The sequence below is a fragment of the Neodiprion lecontei genome, chromosome 2, assembly GCF_021901455.1.
Source record: "Neodiprion lecontei isolate iyNeoLeco1 chromosome 2, iyNeoLeco1.1, whole genome shotgun sequence".
In the NCBI taxonomy this organism is placed as follows: Eukaryota; Metazoa; Arthropoda; class Insecta; order Hymenoptera; family Diprionidae; genus Neodiprion; species Neodiprion lecontei.
Genome location: NC_060261.1, coordinates 15,232,637 through 15,256,653, shown reverse-complemented (window position 1 = coordinate 15,256,653; position 24,017 = coordinate 15,232,637). Strand labels below are relative to the sequence as shown.

Here is a 24,017-nt window from a genome sequence, read left to right as displayed (position 1 = left end):
AGAAAAAATAAACCTAATGTGTACGATTAATGTGTCAAGTTTAGTAAATTATGCCATTTGAGTTCGGTTTCCTCGTTCAGCCTCCATGGATGAAACTTTGGGACGGGTTTCTTGACAGTGAACCACCGATATCCAGAAACCATGGTACATTCTACAAGCGCGCTTTTTTCCTGACGGGACTTTTTGCCGTTGTTAAAGAAAAGCCTTGAGTTAGTTGTGGGAATGTCAGTGGCTGTGGCAGAGTTCAGGTTCGGGAATAACTGACGGAACGGCGCCAGACGATGGGTGTTGGGGGTGTTGGGTATCAACTGCGTAAACTCTCATCCATGGTTTCGAGCACGTGTGCACATAAATATACGTATATACTTACACGCGTTGTGCGCGCGTTTTCAATTACAATCAGGCAAACTGTATAAGATATATATACATGTGCATCACTCCACTCGGTGAACCAAAAAATTTATCATCCTTTTTTTTATTTTTTTTTACGAAGTCCAGTTGTACAATATAATTACCAGTTTAGACCACAAATGCTACGCAGAAAAAAACGGAGAGTCTGCGTTATAAGAGAATCCATTTCCAACCGGGTCAATCCAGGGCAGAGATTGTCCACTAGATTGACGAATTTTATCCGTTTTGATCGGATGTTTCATATCTGCAAGCCGAGACGTACGTAGAAAATGAGGTTGAAGTTAGTAACGTATATTGTGAAGACACATGACAAGGTGAAGTTGTTATTTCGAAACTTTAGGATTCTTTAAGATTCCATCGACCGTAGAGAAGCGAAGTATGGAAACTTAACTCCTTGAAAGTCGTTACAAAACTGTAAAATAGTGATTTTCTCACGAACGTTTCACGACGTTAACTTCACTAACTTTAACCTCGTCGCAGAAAAAGGTTGAATTAGTGAATTACGGATGTTTCAATCGAGGAAGAAAAAATATATAGGGTGAAACCATTCGAGGAATCTGTTCTGCTCGGAGCCCAGACGTCGTTTGAACGTTGTTAAGAATATTGAATATATCCTAAGAACTTCGTGCAGTGCTTCCATAGATGCAATATAGATATACCTACGTGAAGTTGGCATGAATTTCTTTACATACGGCTGCACGGGTATCAGAGATTTCCTCAACTTGAGGTAAAATATTCAATGAGATCTGGCTCCTTCGATTCAGAAAGGCCTGAGAATCCCCGGAATTTTATGGTATAGCGTATACATGCCTATATCTAACCACATTTATGGCAGCCATAACGGTATATTTGACCGGCAGTCCGTGCACCGCTCGTAATTGATCCAGCAATTCATTTATACGGGGTGAATTCTTTGCCAGAAAGAGGAAATATACCCGACACGAAAGTTTTAATCGAAAAAGTTTTGCCAATTGTTTCACGTATTACGTATCTATAGCTCGCTTGCTTGCCACTTGGACACTCCGAATGATCACTTTTTTACTTTTCATTACCTTTAATGATATAAGAAAAGTATTGGTTTCGATCGAAAATTACTTTTTTCAATTACAACGAATCCTTGCGCTTTCGAACCTCTAGAACTCGAAAAATAGGTTTTTTAAAAAAATGTCGGTCTGTCCGACAAACTCCAGGGATAATCTCGGAAATGGTTAGATGAAAAAATTTGAAAGTGACGGGATTTTACAATCAAATGAGGAGCGTGAAAAAATATCATGTCCCGTTTAATTTGAACTTCTGATTCTACCGGAAATAAATCGACATTCAATATTTTAAGGAAAAAAATATACTTTTTCGAAATAACCGATTACGATTTTCCCAGTTTATATATTTCATTTTTTTTTTTTTAATTACATACTTTCTGTTTTTTTCCAGAATTAGAATTTAGTCCAGAACTAAAATTTAGTAAACCGTGATAAATAAAATATACGCATATTTTGCAAAGCCAACTTCTTGAAAGTCATTCTAAAATTGTGCAGTAATGATTTGTATTCCCCGATGTTTACTTTACGTCAACGTTATTAGCTTCAGCCTCATACGACAAAAACAGTTCTTCTGGCTTGTTGCTTCTAGGTTCCAAATTCCATTGGCTAACTAACGCCAACGATTTTTTCAAAAAGTTTTTTTCTGAATCTGTAGACTATTTGGACGCGAATTTGATTCATACTAATTGTAAATGTATTCAACTACTGTAAACTGATTCGAAACTGTGTTACCGTATCTCTTCGAATACTGACTACGGATTCAATAAGAAAAATCCATGTTCTCGTCCCATGTGCATTTTTATTTCCCCACCTATTTTTAAACAGAAACTGTACAATGCGAAATACGCTCAGAGCACAATACAACGTGATAAAGCAAATGGCAGCAATTACCATCGGGAGCGGTCTTTTCATCAACCTCGGCCGTAGGTAATCGTGAAATTGAAATTGATCCGCTTACCTGCAACAAAAATACAAACAACCGTGCTCAGCTATAGGATATAGGGAATTCGATGCGAACCCAACCAACGTCCGACCCTCACCATTTTTGATATTGTTCAAAATTTTTCGTGCAATTCTTCAAACTCTGAAACAGTAGTTTTGTTCAACCAGTCAATTATTTACAAATATTTACAGTAATTTTGAAGAGGACCTTTTTTAAAATTGTCGGAAACTGTATTTTTTATTCGAAACATTTCAAGACCGGGTCCATGACGGACCGATTTTGTTTCCAATTTTTTTTTTAGCACTTTTAAATTTTTCGGTAAACAACAAAACATTGTTTGAACTTTCTGAAAATTCCCTAACGATTCTCGAAACTTCTTTTTTTCACGCAGAACATTTCTAAATCGATTTCACTATGGAGCGATTTTTGACTCGATTTTTCTGGCACATCCAACTGTTTTTTATCGACTTCCGAATAAATATACGGTTAAAAATTGTACGATATACACGTGAATAAAAATCATATTATTGGCGTGAATTTGAAAGGACGCGATTGATCGTAGTTATTGATAAAAAACAAAAAAAAATCATCGAGCCAACATGAATATAATGGGTGAAATGATATAAATTTGGCGTTGGCATGAGGCAAAGATACGCCGATCCCATGATCCAGACGCATTAATTCACCCCATGACAGAAACCCTATTGCGATGATGTCAGGCTGCTTTTCGTGACTCAGTGAATCACGCGGTTGTCTATCATCTCCCTCCCTTTTTGCAATAAAATGCCGAAGCAGTAGTGACAATAAGAGAGCAAGTCACGCAGTTGCAGCCGTTCTCGACGATAAATCAGAGCAACGAGTATCGTACTCTTCAATTTCAAAAATATAGGTATATAGTATTATAAATAATAAGTACAGAAAAGAGACAAAGTCCTGCCCGAACAGGTTGTATAGGACAAGAGAATGAGTATTGATCGGATGACTCACTACAGAAACACAATGTTGAAAAAGTTTCGTTACCGCGTTCGGGAATCACTGTAACTGACAACAAATGTCAAAAATGACCATTGATGCTATTTGTGAAAAAAAAACATCCACTCCTCCATATTTTCTAGCGTGGTGGATGGTTGAAACGGTTTTTTAAATGAAGCGTTACAAAATATATTGGCTAGTCTCCGAGCCTCACCATTTTTGAAATAATTTTTTCTGGCAAAGCCTCTAATTTAGCGAATATTTATGATTCCTTTCAGATTATTTCGAAACTTGGTTTTGGGAGTGAGGATTTTTTCGTAATCCTCATTATCGGAAGATTCTTGTTCTGTAAAGCGATTCAAGTTCGTTATCGAGACGGTGCGCGGAAAAATGTTTCTTACAAAACCTCACGAGTTGTGAATCATACTTTTCAGAAAAACATTTTTTGCAGTTTTTTCCGACGGGGGTGACGACCAGAGACGAGTCTAAATTTTATGGAATACCCCAAACGTTTGTGGAAGATGTACAGAGAAAGAAGTTCCGAAAGGTTTTTACGTTGCAGAAGACTGGCTGCAACTTTGAAGAAAAACGTTAAAACCGATAATTAACGCTGTTTCAAGGCAAAAGATCTACGTTTCCATATCAAGCAGAATTGGCATGTTTGACATTTTCAGCTTTGACAAATGTTGAAAATGATACTTATCGCTGTGTTGTGAGAAAAAAATCTATCCAATAACTCCGTGTCTGGTAGGATCACGGATGGTCGAAATTGTTTGTAAATGATTGTCGAAGATCTGTAGAAACATCGGCTGAAAGGTTTTGACATTGCAGAGAACTGGCTGAAACTTTGAGGACAAGTGTTGTAAAACGACAATCAACCCAGCACTCAATTATCACTCGATTATTCGTGGGTTGAAGTCTGAACAAGGCGAACTTCGCGTACTGCAGGTCGACAGGGAATTCACATCGTCTTTCCCTCAACACACCGTGTTGCACATTCGTCAACGACGATCCGGAGAGCGTCATTAACGTTTTAACGAACTTAGTCGTTCGTGCATACATAGGGGAAGGTCGAGGGGTTTCCACGTGAACGCGATCTGGGGCTCGAATCACTTCCCTGCAGTCTCGTTGAACGTCTGCACCGGGACGGTGTAACACGCGAGGCAAACCTACCCAAGTACGAAAAAAGCCATCCCCCTGCAATGATAATTACTCGTTGGCGCTAATTAGCGGCGTCGACGAGAACGTGCTAAAGAGGCGTGTCGACGGCGAGAAAAGCTCCTTGTCGACGACGACGACGACGCGTGAGAGACGAGAGAGGGTTCTTTTACGGCATCATTTCCTTCCTTATTTTCCAATCTTCTTCCTGTCTTCGCCTCTTTCCTGCATCGGTTCTTGTCACGGACAGCTTTGCCGCACCTATGAAACCTCAATGCGCATGGCTGCATTCGCCGTTTGCATCTTGCTAGGTACCGGAATTAATTCTGCAGCGTTAAGCTTGTTCCAGATGTCCCGGTCCAATTGGATTATGAATAAACGTTGGTGCCTCGATGCCTCGGGAGCCATTACATGCCTCGGTACATATGTACACCTAATTGATGATCATTTACGTGAAGGACACGGTACTGTAACAACGTCAACAAAGAATACTCCCGACTGACAACGGAGTGTGCCAAAGAATTGTCTCGCGTCTTTGATGATGAAAATTTACGCGATGACGATGGTCATCTTTCAATTTGAAAAAGGAAGCCGCAAATTCGTGACATGAAATTCACATTTACGCGGATCAGAGAAAAATATATGCTTTTTTAATAAAATTAATTTCTAGACCCATTTTTGTAGAAAATTTTCTCGTGGGAACGTAAAATTTTGTTGTTAATACCAAAATTAATGAAATAATTGTTTAAAAGTCGAAAAAAATATTTAATTGAATAATACTTATAAATACCAAATCTCGATTTTAATTTAGCCAATTTAATGAAATAATCATTTTTCATGGCATTATCAAAATGTTGAAAACCCTCTGGTAGATTCTACTAAATCTCTTAATACAATTTGCTAAATCTATTCAATAAAATTTACAAAATCGTGAGAGTTATTGATTGATTTCCGATCTCGAATAACATTTTACATCGTAAATCTACAAGATTTTTTTTTTGAAGTGGCAAAATACTTTCCGTAACGCGTTAAAAATCTTTTCTCGCGAGATAAGTAAGACGAGCAGTTATTAGGAGCTCCAGGCATCTGTCTAGCATAATCAGTAGAATTAAATCATTCGTGTTCTAATACCATTGAATCAGCCAGTCAATTCACAACGGCACATTTTTCTACCGTTGTTTAAAGTGGCACTTAATTCACGTAGCATAAATTACAATCAGACGATAATATTTTCAGCTACAACAATGAAACAATCATTTTTCAATCTTTACAAAATGATTTCACTGTGTATATTTGATTTCGCAATGGCAACGAAATCTATGGGATTGTGATGCCAAACCTTTTCTTAGACATTACTAAACCATTTTGTTTTCCGCGCATTATAAAATCAACTACACTTTGTGGTTGTGTGATAACAATGTTTGGTCCTGTATATTATCCCTGAAATTTCGTTTCCAGGATCAAATTTTAGTCATTACGACAACATTTTTTTTTCGAATGTACAAGGAGATCAACAGGCTATTATAGCTTAAACCGAAAACTCAATTTCAACTGTGTCCGCCAATTTCGGACATTCCTGTAGCCTTGCCGCGATCTGTATAGTTGCGGTTGTTGAATACAATCCGTGCGGAAAACCCACTGACACGATATATAGGACACGTTTTGTCGGCGACTCGGAAGAAAACGAAAAAAAAAAAAAAAAAAAACAAACAACTTTTCACGGCCTAATGGTAAAAAAACTTGTCCTTCAATCGACACTTATTCGCTTCGTTGGTCTAACAAGGGATTCCAACACAAAGAGGACGAAACCATCTCATGCATAAATTGGTATGGATTTTTTGTAAGTATTTAAAAATTTTCTAGTATTAATTACATCCATGGAGAAAGTTTTACCTTTCACAGTTGAAAAGATTATGGAAGATTATGGAATCATCATGATTATACATTCGAAGGTAAGTGGATCGTTGCTCTTTAAATACAATTAGGAAAAGTTTTCCGTGTAAGTGTAACAAATTCGCATTTTAGTCACGCAACGTCTATTTTACAATTGGTTTCGAGAGTACATAATATTGCTGATAATGGTAACAACGGTAGAGAGAGAAAGAGAGTAAAGGAAATACGTTCCTGGGGTTTATTCAGACCATGAGCGAAACGATTGACACATATAAACGGGGAATTTTTTTTTTTTTGTTTTTTTTTACCTTTTATAGAAGTTAAGTCGATGGCCGATACAGATGGCACAAGAAGAATTCCAGCGTTGGTAACAGCGAGCAAAGTCGGCGTAGCCGACAAATGCGAAACCTTAGGACTCGTAATGCCCCGTTTTTGAACACTGTAGCTTTTGGCTCGCCTCCTGAAGAAGGGGGAGTCTAGGAAGGAATCGTCGTACTGTGGCATTTTTTTTTTTTTTCTCGTTCTTTCTATTATATATTCGTCGAAACTTTCACTTCCACCAACTAAAGTCTCACAGTTTGATCGGCGAAATGACTCGAATCATCCCGTTTGCCACAAAGATACTGATTAATTTATAATTGTTTTTCCAAGGGGAATAATAATCACTACAGGACAAAGTTTACAGCGCTTAGCTGACGACAGATCCAAACTACTTGCCACCGTAAAATCCTCGCCGCAAAGTTTTATTTATAGATTATTATACGGCAATGCCACAGAGGATTATGGGACGGATCAGCCTTCCACGTAGCGTTGATGATAATTTCATTAGAAACTTGAATTGGCCAAATTTTGACCGACGGCGTCGCGACGCCACGATTTATTGTGCCCAGCTGAGCCGGTCGCTGTTTCATCTTGTTACTTTCATTCTGCACACAAGAGTAAACATTAACAACGTGTAACGACGCGTTTTTAACAACTCCGGAAGAACGTGATCAGCGAGTTGTAAGTATACTCGACGACTGAATCGCGAGGAGCGATAAATTTTCGTCCGATCGTTTACCAGTCGGTCCTATATATATATATATATATATATAAGGACTATAAGCGAAATGCAAAGCTTCGCAGCAGTAACGTAAGGTGAATTATTTGTAAGCCCCGATGACATCATGGACGGATAGTAATATCGCGGTATAATATAATAAGCAAGCATATACATCTAGATATTACGACAGAAGGAATAACCAAGAGACGCAAGGCTGCTGTGGCGGCGGATTTATTTTTGGGCGCAAGACGATGTGGACCAAAAAACACTGTGCAAGTTTCACTTTTAGCCCGACGAATAAATCCCCGCGATCGGTTAACGGTTCCGAGGGAATTTTTACACCCGTAGCAATACAAAACACGCCGGCAATATCTCGATGTAAAGAACAAACAATCGAACCATACAAGATGTTGTTTAATTAAAGACCGTTTCAACGTATTTTTTTTTCTGCGGGGACTAAAAGTGTCGGAGAATTAGAAAGTGAGAGAGTCGGAACACAGAGTTTTCGAAAACGTAAAAATCTGATCGACGGAAGTTCAAAATGCAGAAAATCGGCAGAAGAAAAGTCAAAATTTAGAAAGTCGAAGCATAAAAAACCAAAGTATAGAATTATCAAGAGTGAATAATAAGACTTAGTTTTCTATACTGGGACTTTTCTACATTTCGACATTCTACACCTGAAAATTCGACAAAAATACGTTTCGGCATTTTTGAAAATATTATTACGTGTCTCTCCTATTTTCCAATCCTTCATCATGTTTCATATCCACGATTCTACACTTTGATTTCTACATATTGACTTTTCTATGTTTCAATTCCGTAAATTTCGGAATCCTATGATAGGAAACGTATATTTCCGCATCTCCAACAGTTCAATATTGTAACCCTTCTATTCTCTGATCATTCTGCATTTTTAGCCCTGACCATTTGTGCCTCAAAAAAATTTACCGTCGATCAGAGCACATGATGCAGACGGAAAAAAGACGTAGGGCTGACCTTCTTAGTCTCTCGTCCGTAAATAATTGCCGTGGTTGATACGAGGTCGCAACAACGATCGGATTCTGCTATCAGCGATCCGCAACGCTACTCCAAGCAGATATATATATATATATAAAGTGTAAGTGAGCACGTTGTTATTTTCTCCCCTTTGGTAATCCGGTGCTATTTACAGAGAGGCGGAACTATTACGTTAAGAGTGGGGTGTACATAATTTTAAATGTTTAACAAAACTAAACAACGATGCCGGTAGTCAACAGATAAGAATGCAACTCTTTAAGCGCTTGACACACAAATTATACGGCTTATAGTTTGTACTGGGTCAAATGTCAATCCAACGAACGACTCTTTATACACGTCGACCCAACGTGGAAAAATATTTCTGCCAGTTATTTTTTTTTTTTTTTTTCTCAACCAATTTGTTATAGACTCTGATTATCTCTGCACTGAGGGAAATTTATAGTTATAGTCAACATACGGTCCTCTAAGATTTTTATGTTTCACCATTACAGTTCTGGGTACAAAAATGGAAATGAATTTCGTAGTTCAAGCCAGAAAATCTAATACGTGTTACTATTTTTTTTTCATTGGGGACACTTGTGCTATATTTTTTGTAACTGTGTATTGGTGGAGAAATAAAATGATGCTCAGGATTGACTTGACTGAAAAAAAAGGTTGCCGACTGAAGAAACAGATTGATTTTTGCAATGACCAGAATAACAATTGCTTGTATAATCACATCTTTTTTCAGTTGTAATAATATTTACAGCGTTATTGCTACGATAACAATTTCACAACACGTTTTTAATCACTACATAACAAGTAACAAGTATTTTTCCACAGGGTATATGCAATATGGCGGTGTGATTTTCTACGATCGTATTATTCTAAAAATACGCGATGCCCTTTTGAGAGGAAGGTCTGGAACCGGCCTACGGGTACCCTTAACACTCGAACGAATCCCGACGAGGCCAAAGATGTACCGAATAAAATGACGATACAGAGACTGATGGTATCACTTTGCCCTAAACTCGGAGAGGGAAGGGGAATCGGCGATCTCTGTTGTTACTGGAGCGAGAAATAAAACGAATTGCCGCGGAATTCTGAGAGGAACGAACACAAGTTCAGAATGCGGTTCGATTCTACAGAAATCAGTTCTACAGACTTGTCTCTGTAGAAATATTTTTTTACAGAGTATTTTTCTGTAGAAGGGAATTCTGGATTCACATCATAAATAATCCTGCTTGTAATATTCTACAGCAGAATTGTTCTACAGAATATTGTGTCACAGAATATTTTTCTACACAATATTTTTCTACAGATCGTGTTTGGCACAACTCATATTAAGATTAATCATCCAATCGTCAAAATTATACATTTAATCATAAATTTCGTATATTTTGATTTAATTTAATTCAATAGAATAATCATGCAAGATTATTTCTTATGCGAATCTCGAATTCCTTTCTGTAGAGAAATATTCTACGGAAAAATATTTTGTAGGACAATTTTCGTGTAGAATACATCGTGCAAGATCATTTCTGATGTGAATTTCGCATATAATACATTTCTGTAGAAAAATTCTCCATCAGAATAGGTTATGCAAGTTTATTTGTGACGTTAATTTCGAATTCATTTCTGTAGGAAAATATTTTGAAGGAAAAATATTTCCGTAGAGACGATTCTGTGAAACATTTGCCCTGTAGAAATGATTTCTGTAGATTCGAGCCTCCTCCCACGTTTAACACCAACGTCGTGTAACACGGGGTACACAAAGAACACAGGACAATGCTGAAGGTGTCACGTCGAGTGTCTTTTTTACTGTCCTGCAGTATTTCGAAACCGGGTTCGCGGTTTCCGGTGCCCACCGTCTAAGAGTTCTTCATCTCCGTCGTTCCGCAGGCAGACAAGCAACGGATTGTTTCTTCTCTTTTTCACCCGCGGTTGGTAAATGTGAGATGCTAGCTTGAAATCAAGACGAATCTCGCGCAAGAAAAGTATCACAGTCCCGTTGGCCACGCTCAGTATGTGTATGAATAGAAAGAAGCTTCCTATCATACGCGAGTAGCCTTGTACTTTGATTTTAGAACTCGTAAAGATTTGTACCAGCTCTTGCTCAACCTCGCGAGAAGGAGGAAAAACCGACCGAATATCGCAGCTATCAAGATAAATTTTTTTGGCAATTTTTTTGGATGTTTTTTAACCACGATTGTTCGGCGACTCAAGTCCTGGTTGAAGTACTAAATTTAACCCTTAAGTTTCATACAGGGGTCAGAATGACACCGCGACATCTTCACCGTGAATTCCATATGAAAAACGTACAAAATAATCTGATTTGATCCAATTTAAATGATGATTCTTTTTCAAGAAATTCAAGTTCAATCCCTCAAATGAGTACCTTTTGTTCATCGTGCAGTATATCCATATTTTTTTATTAAATATCCATGTCTCGAGAGTTAGTCCGTCAATTTTCAGTTCAAAGTATTGAAAATTCAGTGAGTTATGATTTTTTGAGTAGAGCATTCCATTTTCCGGTATTTTGTTGTTTTAGGAATTTTTTTCCCTTACTCGAAATTTCATTTTGGTAAAGATAACGAATTTTTTGCCTTGAAATATAGTAGTTAAAGAGTAATCCAGAATTTTCTGAAGTTGTTTAAATCGATATCTCCGTTTCTTCGCAATGATCTTCGAAACATCAAATGAGATAACTCAAATTATTGCCGATTTTCAAAAACCACGTGATAGCGTGGAATAAATTGCACGGCGAGTGTTGGAAATCATTCTGTCTTGTGATGGCCAGCAAACAGTTTTTATTCATCAACATTCTGTTGACCTCTATATCTTCTAAAGTGATTTCCATTGGTTTCCAACAATTTATTGCGATTTCTTGCGATTCTACCAAATCCAGAAATCACTAAAAAACCGTCCAAAATGCTAGGAAATCAGGTATTACGTTGGAAATCAATGAAAATCACAGAATAACGTAGAAATCAATAGAAATCGTTCTGAATCAATGTTAATTCATTGAAATCATTCATTTGATGTCCAAGCGAATGGTCCCTTGTGGTTGGGTTTTAAATATACCAACAAACTTAATCCATGCTGCGCAATTGCGGCAAAAAATATCAATATCACTGATTTTGAGCACAATAAATGTGCGGATATAGAAAGTAAACAATCGGTCGAATTTATGCTTCTCCAAGGCGGAATACAGCGTTGACTTATTTGTAAATACGTAGTTTGTTTTTTTTTTATTCATCTGTACACGACGGAAAGACAACGTTGTATATAATAATTCACATACACCACAAGCACTAGAGTAATTCCCGTCGCTTCGATGAATAATATCGACGTTCGAGGGGCGGTAAGCTTTGATCGTCAGCGTATAATCGAACCGCAGAGCAGCTTTGACGTATCGGACGCGACACTGACCCGGTGATCCTTAGCCGGCATTTTAATACCCAAGATGGTAATTGAGGACAGTCGAATGGTCGTCAACACGCCGCGGTTTCCACCCGTACGTTTTTCAACTCTTGACCCAGTTCCCCGCACTTCCGTTCACATTTTCCGGGCACGTTATTTCGGGATTGTTTCGGCCAGAACACTGCCGGTTTATTTGTATCCCCTTGTTCGCCAGAGCTGACGAACGGTCCAACTGCGCCAACTGGCATCCGCACCGCGCCTGATCTAGTATTATGCAAAACTCGCGTTCCAGCTCGTTCGGCCCAACTCAATGTCACGCTTCGTTCGATCGACGAGGCACAATAAAAACCAGCTCTATTATTAGCCGCGTATTGAGACGGAGAAAAATCCACCGCTAGCCTTGCGCGTCAACGCGAGGTAGAAACACGCACGTGGTCAACGACCCACTGTAAGGTGCAAATTGGACGTGCAGTCGACGTTAGAAGAAGCAAATCGAGACCGACAGAAACTGATGTGAGGTGATCAGCTGATCGGCGACCAACACCGTCGGCATCGAGAGGTGGACTAGCATCAACATCGCCAGCGTACGTCGCGACGAGCAGCGCCGTCCAGAGCATCGACGTCACTCTGGTCATCGTATCTGACTTTGGTCAGGAGTCTCTAGATGAGATTGCCTCGTCTATTTTGGCTGACCAAAGACAGGGAGACAGACCGCGATGATGGTTATACTCCTTGTCATCGAGTTGCCATTTTTTTCCACCGGTGTCAATACGCAGTAGCTTCGATAAAGGCTCTTACCGCTAAACTTCCACTGCTGTATCACAATGTCAAGGACTGGGGCAGACAGAACTCGGCCGCAGATCATTTAGCATCATTGGAGGATAATTTCTTTAATTAAGGAAGATGGGCTTTTTTCGATTACCAAAACGACCGATAGAGCAGGTCTCGATTCATTAACCCCTTGGCAGTGTGGCGAAAATAAGATTTTCGTGCCACTTTTGTGTCAGAAACAAAATTTGATTGATTTATCCTACAATCACAGTATCGCAGTTTTTGAGATCGCTGAATTTGAATCTGAAATCAGATTTTGTAAATTTGCAATGGCGGATGCAAATTCGAAAAGTAATTGGATGTCGACAAAAGTTTGTATCTTCAGTTTTTATACTATTTTATACAACGCGAGCATGTTTTACGCATTTTTTTCATGCGTGTTTTCCGTACACGAAGTACCCGTATCTATGCCGCTGGAGTGAGTCTGGGAATGCGCATGCGTTGTCACAAACAAATCTGACATTACGGAAGCTTAACCTCAATTTCGTGCTTCCTGAAAAAACGCGTAGCATAAATAAAAAATCGTGTGCAACAAGGAGGCAACAGTCTCACTATACGTATACTATTTTATATTATGTTGGATATTCGTTCTAATTAACTCAATGAAAACACACTTCAAATTGGTAACCGCCATGTTGGATCCGCCATTTCGAACTTAAGTAACCTGATTTCAGATTCAAATTCAGTGAATCCAAATACCGCAAGATACTTTCGTCGGAATCGAACTATTTTTCGAATTTGCATCCACCGCACTGAACCCCCCATTATGAATAATAGAAATCTGACTTCAGATTCAGATTCAACGAGTAAAAAAACTACGGCTTACCATACAAGAGTCAAATCGGTACAGTAAAAACATGTTTTTTTCAAATTCCCACATATGCGTCGTAACACAAAAGTAGGACGACTTCAGTCAAGGGATTAAGATGATCGAATGCCAGTGTGTAATACGATGTTAAAATTCGTGAAGTTAATGTGATGATGCATTTTTGTGAAAACCCGTTATTTTCCCACTTTGAGGTTAGGTGTCTAAAATTCGGTAAGCCGTACCTTGCAGTGTGAAAAAGTTCAACTCGCACTAAATTAATCTGAACTTGCAAAACAGTGATTTTTCAGCTAACGCGCTCGTAACGATAACCTTACTAACTAACTTCACCCTCGTGTCTTGTACCGCTGATTACTTTGTAGACTAATGCTGATCGATTAATCGATTAATCGGCGGCTTCGATTAATCCGTTTTTCGATTAATTGGAAGAAGCATTAATCGAAGCTGGCGACTAATCACACAGCACTAGTGTGTACACATCAATTACTTCCTGCAATTTTGAAAACCAGTTCGAAACCTGGTCAGCAGCCTACCGTCAGTGATGGAATAAACATTACCAGGTGCAGCAACGGTGACGTGCAGTGTCATCTCGAATGGCAGGAACGAATGACTTTTAAGCAGGTGTTCGTGCTGCACCGGAAATACGTGAATACATGAACACAGAGATCCTGTAGCGCACCGTTAACTATCGTCGCGGAAAATCCAGTCGTCCGAGTTTCACAGCTACTATTCAACGTGTATAAACTGGTGAAAGACTGCTGGATTTTCGGCGCTGATAGTGCGGCAGACTATTTTTCCGTTATTTCTACTGGTATGATGGTAGAGAGATACGCGATTCGAACATTGGTCATAACTTTAGACGTGGTGTTTGAATGCGGGCTTTCAACGTGCGTCGAATATGTTATGAACGCTCTACCGGCTTCTGATTCTTCGATTTTTCGCTACCGCTACTAGCGAAGCTAATTAGCAAGGAACTATTTAAAGAATTTCATCCGGCGTGGTAGACGAGCGGAATAAATTATATGCAAGAATCATGATCATCCGGTGTACCTGAACCCAGTGAAGTCATTAGCTGAATTCAAAGTTTCGCATTCTTCTTCGGGAGTATAAACTCGTTGGAAGAACGATCCTTGAAATATTGCAGTTCTATCCCACGAGGTGTATGTACAATTTTTATTTACACATAGCGCGATAGCTGCAGGTACATAGTTATACGAAGTCAGGTAAGCGGAAGTTGGAGCGCTGCTGGAGATGCAAATTTCACCGTGGCTTCGGCTGCAATTTCAGAGGGGAAACGCTCGTTATTGAAAAAAATGTCGATCCTCCGCACCGGCGCGCACTTTACGGAATAGCAATAACTTCTTCTCATCTTGAGTAATTAAAAGTCAGTTCAATTTGGATCTATGATACCGTTTGATGGAGATTATTCTCAACAAACATTTCCGACTTACCTGCAAATGAAAACATCAAGTATAATATACTCGGTCAGAGTTTTCCATCTTTTATACTTTCATAATTTCGATGCCGAGGGATCGCTATTATTCAGAGGATTAATTGTATCGAGTGTAGCTCAAATTGGGCAACGGCTAATCCTGTTGATCCTTTTTACGGATTATACTGTGCATGAAGTGGCGTTAAGGTCAAGTTAAGCCGAAGTGAAGAAAGTTGAGGAAGGAACCAAGTGCAAAGTCACGTAGTGGTATAAAGTCGCGTGTCTAATGGCATAAGCGCCAACTTACGACATTTTCTTGTTGAAAAAGGCGAGATGTCGTATATTTTTTTATAAAACCATGAAAATATGGTCAGAAACGTTGAAATTGAATAACCTCCTGGTGAAAATTGAAAAAATTATCTACTACGGTAGTTGCCTAACGGCGCAATTGCCAAGAATTATTACTGTTATTCCTATCATTCCTATAATTGACGATTTGGATAATCGACGTTCAGAAAATCTACACCGTAACTGTAAAATAACTTTGTCAGTTTTAATTCTTTGTGCGTTTCAATAGTCTTAAAGCGCTTTCAGAATTTAAAAAAAAATTAGTGGTTGCAGCTTTTCGGTTTTAGCTTCGAGAATTGTTTTGAAAGGTTTCTGCATTTTTTCAGATTTCGATTTATGTTTCGTTGGTTTTTAGAACGACTGCAAAAATATGGTGATTAGGATCTTCCGTTTGGATCTTTTTTTTTTTCACGTATACTTATGAAAAATATTGTATTTGCTTAACGTACGACGAGGCTGAAGTTAGTAACGTTAATGTATCGAAACGTTGAAACAAAAATTACTATTTTGCACCTTTAGAATACCTATAGAAGTTAAATTTACAAGGTTTGAGTTCATTGACGCTGTATTGCCGGATGACTAAATTTCAAGTAATCCTAAAGTTGCAAAGGCACGACTTCTTCCAAAGGTGTCGTTACAAACTTCAGCTTCACAACATGTGACCTTTTCCCTTTATATTTTCAAACTCTTAATTTCGATTGAATTATAAGTTTTCACCATTTGCAAAGCGATCGATGAAAAAGAATCACACACTCTTTTGTTACTAAATTTACATTTTTTTGGTTACGACCTTATGCCATTAGATACGCGAAGTGTGCACGATAGGTGCAACCTACGTTACACAAATTGTATGTGCATGCCAAGAGTTGCTCGTTATTTTTTGCATACCAAGATCAAAGTTGTCCAGTCTTGAGTGTATAGCATGGAGAGGAAGTAACACATGCATATTCATGAATCCCATTGAAATGAACTTGAGGGCGAAGCCTGCACCAGCGGCCGAACGTCAAGTCGCAAATCAGCAAACAAAAGGAGCTGGAGCGAACGATAAGTAAAAAAGAAATCAAGATCCTCTAAAAATCGGGTAAAATTTTATTCAGACTTGTACCTTCAACAATCACGAACAAGAATGGTCGAACCAATGGTTCCCGGAATGGAATCGGTTGCGAAAAAGTTTCACAATATTTCGGTCCCAATTTCCGCAGTTCTCTTTCTTTATTTCCATCCTAACGCGTCCTCATATCCCATCCCAACGTTCGCAGTCTCGTTCTCCCTCTCTCTCGGTCTGTCTCTTGTTCGCTTTCGGTCCACCCTTCTTCCCTTCCCTTGCGGCATACAGGACCGCTATTTGCACAGCGGTGAAGAGCGAAGCGCACGACGGCGACGAGCGTACTATACAATTATTTCAATGAACTACCGAGATGGAGATGTAATGAGTTTGCCTTTCATAGGTCTCTCGTTCCGTCTTCTCGATGCGACGCGCAGCCCAGCCGTCTCCATTTTCACTGCGTACCCACATTCGCATCCTGCGGTTCATATCAGATGTGGAAAAATGACCTCCGTGCTCATTTATTCTTCTTTACACAAAGCAAAAAATCCCAACATTTCTATAACTCGGCCGGGGTTTGGTAATGTGTCGTTAGCTGACGTACCGCAGAAAGAATGTTCGAACGATTCTTACGGCGTGTCGTACAACAGAATTACACATGGCAGCATATTTGACGGTGTGTTACACACTCTACATGCAACGCCGACCGTCACACCGATTTAGATCCGCCAACGAATCAACTCGAATTAAGCACAATTCTGTCTAGAGAGGACGATGACGACTTGCTGACGAAGGTTGGATAAATCTTTAGGGTTCTGCTACCGAGGAGATTCACAGCTACAATGTAATTCAAAACTTGTTTTGAGTATATTAGGTACGCACAAATGATTCCTCTGAATTCTTCTCTCCGCAGCGTCGGCGATTGATTTTGTAATTAATACGACGAACTCATGTTTTAACCTGAATGTAAAATAGTGGGGTGAAGGTCCGATGGACAAGTTAGACACATGTGTATGAAACCTCTTCTCTAAATTAAACGAGCCTTCTATGGGCGGTGCCAGGGGGTTTCAGTTCATAATCAGACGCTCAATGTAAAGGAATGTAAAGGTCCACTATTCACTAATAAGTATTATTCGTTATATTACGAACTCGTGTGGGACTTATTTGGACCAAATGGGGGAGTAAGCTCTTAATGATTACCACACTTGCTTCAGTTACCGAAAGCATCTTCCTCCCTCCCTTCTGAGTTCGGCGATAAGATAAGGAAGAAAACAACAAACCACTAAATCGATTAGTCAAGAGACAAGAATTCGATCAGGAGCTTAACACATGCTGCCGTGTATAACGTGATATCCACGAGCAGCTGGAGCAGCGTCATCTGACATTTATAACATTTAGCAACGATCTATCTACGTACATACATCTATCTATGAATTGTTTTCACGCTACTTGATACATCCAACTGCAGTAACGAAGAAGATGGATGGAACAGAGTCGTCCACATCAACTTATGTCTACATCAGTTTACTCAGTCGAGATAGACACAACATTTTTCTTATTTCGCTCTTTCTATTGCATACATATGCATGTATCCTTCATATTCTGTTAACTCAGGAGTAAAATTTATACGTCTTTTCTTTGTTTTGCTTTCGTGGCAAGGAAGATAAGAACACAATTCTGCGGTACTACTTTCTTTGGTGATAACGGCTGTAGTAACGCGACTTTTTTATGTCATGACTGGTGAATCCGAGCAACAACTAAACAGCTGCAAATTCGGTATCGGGTGTCAGTGGCGCGTGCTCACCGGATTACAACTACGCAGTGCGTAATAGTGTCGCGTTATTATTATAATTATTGTTATTATTGTCGATCGCGTTATTACCGTTAATGCCACACAGCTAGTGGGCTGGTCGCGACCCCAACTTAAAGCGAGAACGTACGTGGGGAGAGAACAAAGAGAGAAAACAAAGAGGGGAAGAGAGAGAAAGGGAGAGATCAGTCATGGAGTAATTTGTAGGCGAACCTCAATCACATCCAGACATTAAAAACGTACTTTTCATCATGCAAACGTGGAGGTTTTTTATAACGACCAAATTCAAATAATCAACCCTTTCAGGACCAGCGAGTACTCAGAGTTGGGGCAGAGTAATTGCACGAGAACATGATCCTAATTGGGGGGGGGGGTTGAGCTGTTGAAGTTCCTGTTATACGAATCATAATTCGTAATTCTGAAATTCAATGCGGCGAATCCCTGATAAGATAGCCAATCGAAAATACAAAGATCTCACGTTGTTAAAACTCGGTTCCCAAAAGATAAGGCTAAAGTTAGTAATGTTATTGTAATGATTAACGTTTAACATCGTTATTTCACAATTGCAGGAATGTTTGAAATTCAGTAAATCATCATAAGGCAAAACTTGTTCATAGTTTGAAAACTTGACTACCTCAAAATCACTGTAAACTTGCATAATAGTAATTTTTTCCCACAATGTTTTGTTACGTTAACGTTACTAACTTCAGACTCGTGTCAAAAGTTTTAACAGGGCTTACTAGCTTAAATACTAAGCGTAAGTGGAAATCTGACCTCGACATTTGAAAACTCGATTTATGGATGAACCTGATTTACAGCTCAGAGGATTGCGCCAAAATAGAGTGAATAAATGAGACTAAAGAGACTAAAAAAGGTGCAGACAAGATTGTGTAACAGTTTTATTATACAAACTAGACATCGGATACATTGCACTCGTTACACTATTTGTATCTATGACCCTGGTATTCATGGATGGATTGAACCTCCAGCAGCAAGATTATTTAGATCAATGAAGCTATAGCAACATTAACGTAACGAAATCTTAGGGCGGAAAAATTTCTATTTTGCAAGTTTGTAGTGACTTTGAAGTAGTCAAGTCTTCAAAATATGAACAAGGTTTTCCTGGTTATGATTTAGTGCATTTCAGACATCCGTGCAATCGTGAAGTAACGATGTTCCAAAAGGTGGATCATTACAATAACGTTACGAACTTCAGCCTCCTTCAGATCACACATTTTCCACTCGAGACGGATGCCAATCTCGCGAGAATGAACGAGATGAACGAATAATTTACCGAGAGTGAGAAAGAGGAACGGAGGGGAACGACAATAAACTTTTGGGCAGGGCCTTGCGAGAGGTAGGAGGATGCAGCACGTGCCGTGAGCGGCGGCAAGGATCAATGAGAAAACGTTGTTTTGTATCCCGAGTCCTGCGACTATAACATGCTTCCTCGAAACGAAAACTCTACGGAGTTGAAGGCGAGCCTGATCCGCAAGGATCGGGAGGCGACGGCGAAGAACGATGATTGTAAGGACCTTGGCTCTTGATTGAATTCCGCGGGATCGGACGCGGCGGTAAAAATAAAAGACGATCGCGGTGAGAATTGGCGCGCGAGAATTTTCCCTCCGCATATGATTTTGACGTTTTGCATCCGGTCCCGGGATCGAGACGATTGCGGTAGCGCGACGTCACGCCGCGCGATTTAGATAAGCTTCGGAGGTCTCGATATTCGGATGAATATATATCGAGTGGCACTCGAGCAGCCGAGCGGCCGTGTGTGGTAAAATTCGATACCGATGATCCTTCGCCCTGTCAGAGGCGCGTCTACTTACCTCCATACTTTTCCGACTTTGGTGTGGAGGCCATGTTCGTCGTCTGCTTAACGCCGGCCGCTCACTATCTCACCATTTTCTCAAAGCGACGGTCACTGTTCGAACGACTCGACACTCGACTGTTTCACATAGATGCGGTTCAACCGATTCACACTCGCTTCTCTCCTCTACGTAAACTCGGCACCGCACCACTACTACATTTTCCCTTGTCAACCATCTTCGGCAGCGCGCTCAGTCCGACGATCGCCGCGACATCTGATCACGCTTTGGCCAAGCTGCGACGGACACTCCTCGGCAATTTAGGGAGACGTTTGTGCGTCTGACCTTTCCTTATTTGCCGCCGTTTACCAGACGCGTTTTGAACTTTCCGTCGGCGGTTTTCGCACCCAATATCGGCTCCCGGTTCGCGGTTTTTGTGTCCGTCGTTATTGGCACCATCGCGTGTATTTACGGCTCGAAACTTGCACGGATTTCGGATTATCGCGAGGTGACAGCGGCGCAGTTGGCCAAACCGAATCACTCGTGCGCTGGTACAGTCGGTGGGAAAAGTTTCCGATAATTTCCAAGTGTCAATAGTACACTCAACCCTGAAAACGTTGAAGCAGAGATGCGGACTGCGTGAAGTCGGCCGGACAATCGGAGACCGCGATATTCGAGACACCGTTCGAGAGGAAGAGGCTGAAACACAATGGGAAACTCAGGGCTGAAGCAGCAATACGACACTGCGAGTAAAACCGGTGTGTTGAACTTGTCTAACAAAAAACTTGACGAGTTTCCACAGGGATTGAAGGCGTTGGAATCCGTTCTTAGGATACTCGACCTTTCGGGAAATAAATTCGCCAAGCTGCCGAACGATATTGGCGACTTTAATTCGCTGAAGAATTTAAATGTCAGCCACAACAAACTTGGCACTTTGCCCGATGTGCTCGGGAGGCTTGGAAAGTTGGAAAACTTGAACGCTAGTTTCAATCAGATAAGAGTGTTGCCGACGTCGATGTCGAGGCTAACGATGCTGAAGCAGGTCAACCTCTCCGACAATCAAATAAACGAATTTCCGGGGGTCTTCAGCGGCCTGAAACACCTCGACGTCCTTGACCTTTCGAAAAACAAACTGACCGTCGTGCCGGACGAGGCTTCGGGGCTTCACGTAATCGAGCTGAACCTCAACCAGAACCAGATATCATCGATTTCCGAAAACCTCGCCGAATGTCCACGTCTCAAGACTCTTCGACTCGAGGAAAACTGCCTTCAACTCGCCTCGATTCCCGCTCGTATTCTTAGGGACTCCAAGGTCTCGACACTCGCGCTTGAGGGAAATTTATTCGCTATGAAAGACTTTGCTTCCTTGGAATTTTACGAGCAGTATATGGAAAGGTACACCGCTGTCAAGAAGAAAATGTTTTAATTCAACCAAGATGAAGTTAGCAACGTTACTGTAACGATGCATGTTTAGGAGAAGTCATCGTTATTTCGCGTTTTTAGGATCGTCTGAAATTATCAGGCTGAAGTTTGTAACGTTAATGTAATGATGCATCTTTGGAAAAAGTCGTTAATTCGCAACTCTAGGATTATTCAGAATTTCGTAAACTGTTAATACAGCATCGATAAACTCAGATTTTGTAAATTCAACTTCTTCGGATAGTCCAAAGGTGCAAAATAGTAAATTCTGTTCCAACGTTTCGATACATTAACGTTACTAACTTCAGACTCGTCTGAAATTTGGTTTTTCTGATGTTTCGTTACGCCAACCTTGCTAACTTCAGCCTCGTTTCCTTCAAGGAATTGAGTCAGTTCAATGCTGCAACGACGAATTGTCCAAACTTTCTGAATGAGAAATTGGGTAAGAAGAAAAAAAAACACTGCTTAACAATTCTCTGGCGGTAACATTAACGCCAATGATGGTTAATATAAAAGGAACAAGATTCTCAATATGTGAAAGAAATGAATCTTAGCAACTTCAAATAGCAAAAGCCAAGTTATAACAGCAATTAGAGAAAATGCTTCATTTCAAATTTTCGAACTTATTAAACTCTAGTGTTTCTTATGTGATTCGAATGTTTTCGGGATTCATTTGTTTACCACAGAGGTCTCCAGAAATCGCTGAAAAAAATTAATAAACAGTCAAATCCAACGCAGATGAAGATAGATTTTTGAAAGTACGTTACAACAGATGTTCGTCAACAATTAATATTCTCGCGGTCTAACTATGCTGAAATGTAAAATTTCTTGAACGTTTCTTGGGACAATTTGTAGGGATCCGGTCAGCGATCAAAATGAGCCCGAAAACGTAAAAAATCGGGCGAAAAATACTGGGGCCTAATCATTGATATCTTGTTGATATTTCAGCTAGTGTTATTCAAATTTGCTCAGAATCCTTTTTATTACATGATAAGGAAGTTGTATCCTTCGTGTTCGCTACTATTGGTGCAATTAACATCGCTGGAGATTAATTGTTTTTTTCTCTTTTCCTAACTTTGGAATTAAATTGTCCGGCTGATTTGTCGTCAAAGTTGTGATGATCTCATCATAGTAATTGATTTACCAATTCGCGCTTGAATATTAATAACGTTTCTGTAAGGGGTATAAAACGAAATATAGAATACGATAAAAACCAAAAAAATTGAGATTTCACGACGAAAAATACGTCAAGGAATCGAACACTTATTAGGATTACTCCCACGAGTTTATTTACCTTGTATATATTATAATGTGTATATTTTTACTTAATATTTTCTACATGTCGATTTTATTAATATATTATTACTGCATTGTCAATCCCAAATCCGATGCAGTTTCCTGTAATTGTTTTTTTCTGATTGCGTTTCTTCTTTGGGAAAAATTAATACCGGAATATTATTGATCACAACATGGTTGTTGCATGCTGCACAGGCGATATTTCGTACAGTTCGATAAATTCCGAACACTCCTTGATCAATGAATCGCGTGTCAAGCACCTGGCGATTGTATTCTGCACGAAATATTCGATAGAATTTATATCTTGAATGTTGTCCATAATATTATCGTACAACTCAAATGCACAATATTCAACCTAGCTTACAGTATTAATAAACGATGCGCACTTTATTTTCCTAATGCAACGTATGTGTTTAATTTTTATTGATAGGCCGAAACTAACTACGAAGAAGAAAATCCCTTCTGAAAAACGAAAACGTTAATTGGAAATTACAAATGAGGTTGAAAGACGTCACGTCATTGTAACGATGCAGTTTCAGAAAATCTCGAATTGTCTGAAATTCAGTAAATCATAATACACCGTTAACAATATTGCCATATACCCATATATCGCGAACTTAATTCCTTGAAAGTTACTCTGAAGTTGCAAAATAATAATCTTTCTTTCAACTTTTCATTGCTTTAACGTTACCTATACCTTCGACCTCGTTATTATATACGCTGCAAAATCCTTCATGTAGAAATGTGTATATGTATAAATAATGTATATATTTTATAAATAGCAGTGAACTTGGCGGATGCTCGTAACTGATTCATCGGCCGATACCTGATAGACATATTACGATTGTCACTAATAACGTTTTGAGACCATCGGTGTTGAGAGTCATTTCCTACGAATGCTTTTTATATCGTGTATATTATGAGATCAAAGCTTTGAAATATTTCCTCACGTATAATTTGTGTGTATGTTTGTCTGCACGAAAGGTGAGAAATATGAGACACCATTGATATGCTTAGTTTATTGTATAAAATAAAATTGTACAACACGTATCTATAGCCGTAACAGTGAATTCACCAATAAAATGTAATATTTATTTTCTACGTCAATTCCTCAATCTTCATTCCCTTCTCATGTGCATACAGCTATTGAATCTTCCTAATATTTTCCGTTTGTCAACTGTATTATCCTCCTCTTAATAAATTCCGTTCCATTGTTGTTATATATTCAAATTAACAATGCAGCGAAATTTTTCATCGCTGAGCAGAAGAAAGGAGAAGAATTAAGAATGGCGGAAGAAATCGGTGCAAAGATTTCAAAATG

At 39.4% G+C, this 24,017-nt stretch overlaps 2 protein-coding genes across 12 annotated transcripts in view; one reads left to right on the top strand and one right to left on the bottom strand.

Annotated features, from left to right (window-relative positions):
- LOC107221359 (guanine nucleotide-releasing factor 2) overlaps window positions 1–20,268 on the bottom strand; it is a 50,634-nt gene extending 30,366 nt beyond the window's left edge. For 4 of the 11 annotated variants that reach the window (XM_046733195.1, XM_046733197.1, XM_046733199.1 and 1 more), the window contains exon 1: window positions 6,726–8,080. In XM_046733195.1, the coding sequence (XP_046589151.1) occupies window positions 6,726–6,921 (196 nt within the window). In that variant the 5' untranslated portion in view covers window positions 6,922–8,080. Of the gene's footprint in view, window positions 1–6,725; window positions 9,802–20,002 lie in introns of those variants that run through there. The other 7 variants (XM_046733202.1, XM_046733200.1, XM_046733193.1 and 4 more) reach the window with 5 other exon arrangements.
- Window positions 20,269–20,280: 12 nt separating this feature from the next.
- Window positions 20,281–23,797, top strand: LOC107221360 (leucine-rich repeat-containing protein 57). The gene has a single exon (XM_046733205.1). It carries the CDS (start codon window positions 20,691–20,693, stop codon window positions 21,405–21,407), a length of 717 nt encoding a protein of 238 aa, XP_046589161.1. The 5' UTR covers window positions 20,281–20,690; the 3' UTR covers window positions 21,408–23,797.
- Window positions 23,798–24,017: the final 220 nt, after the last annotated feature.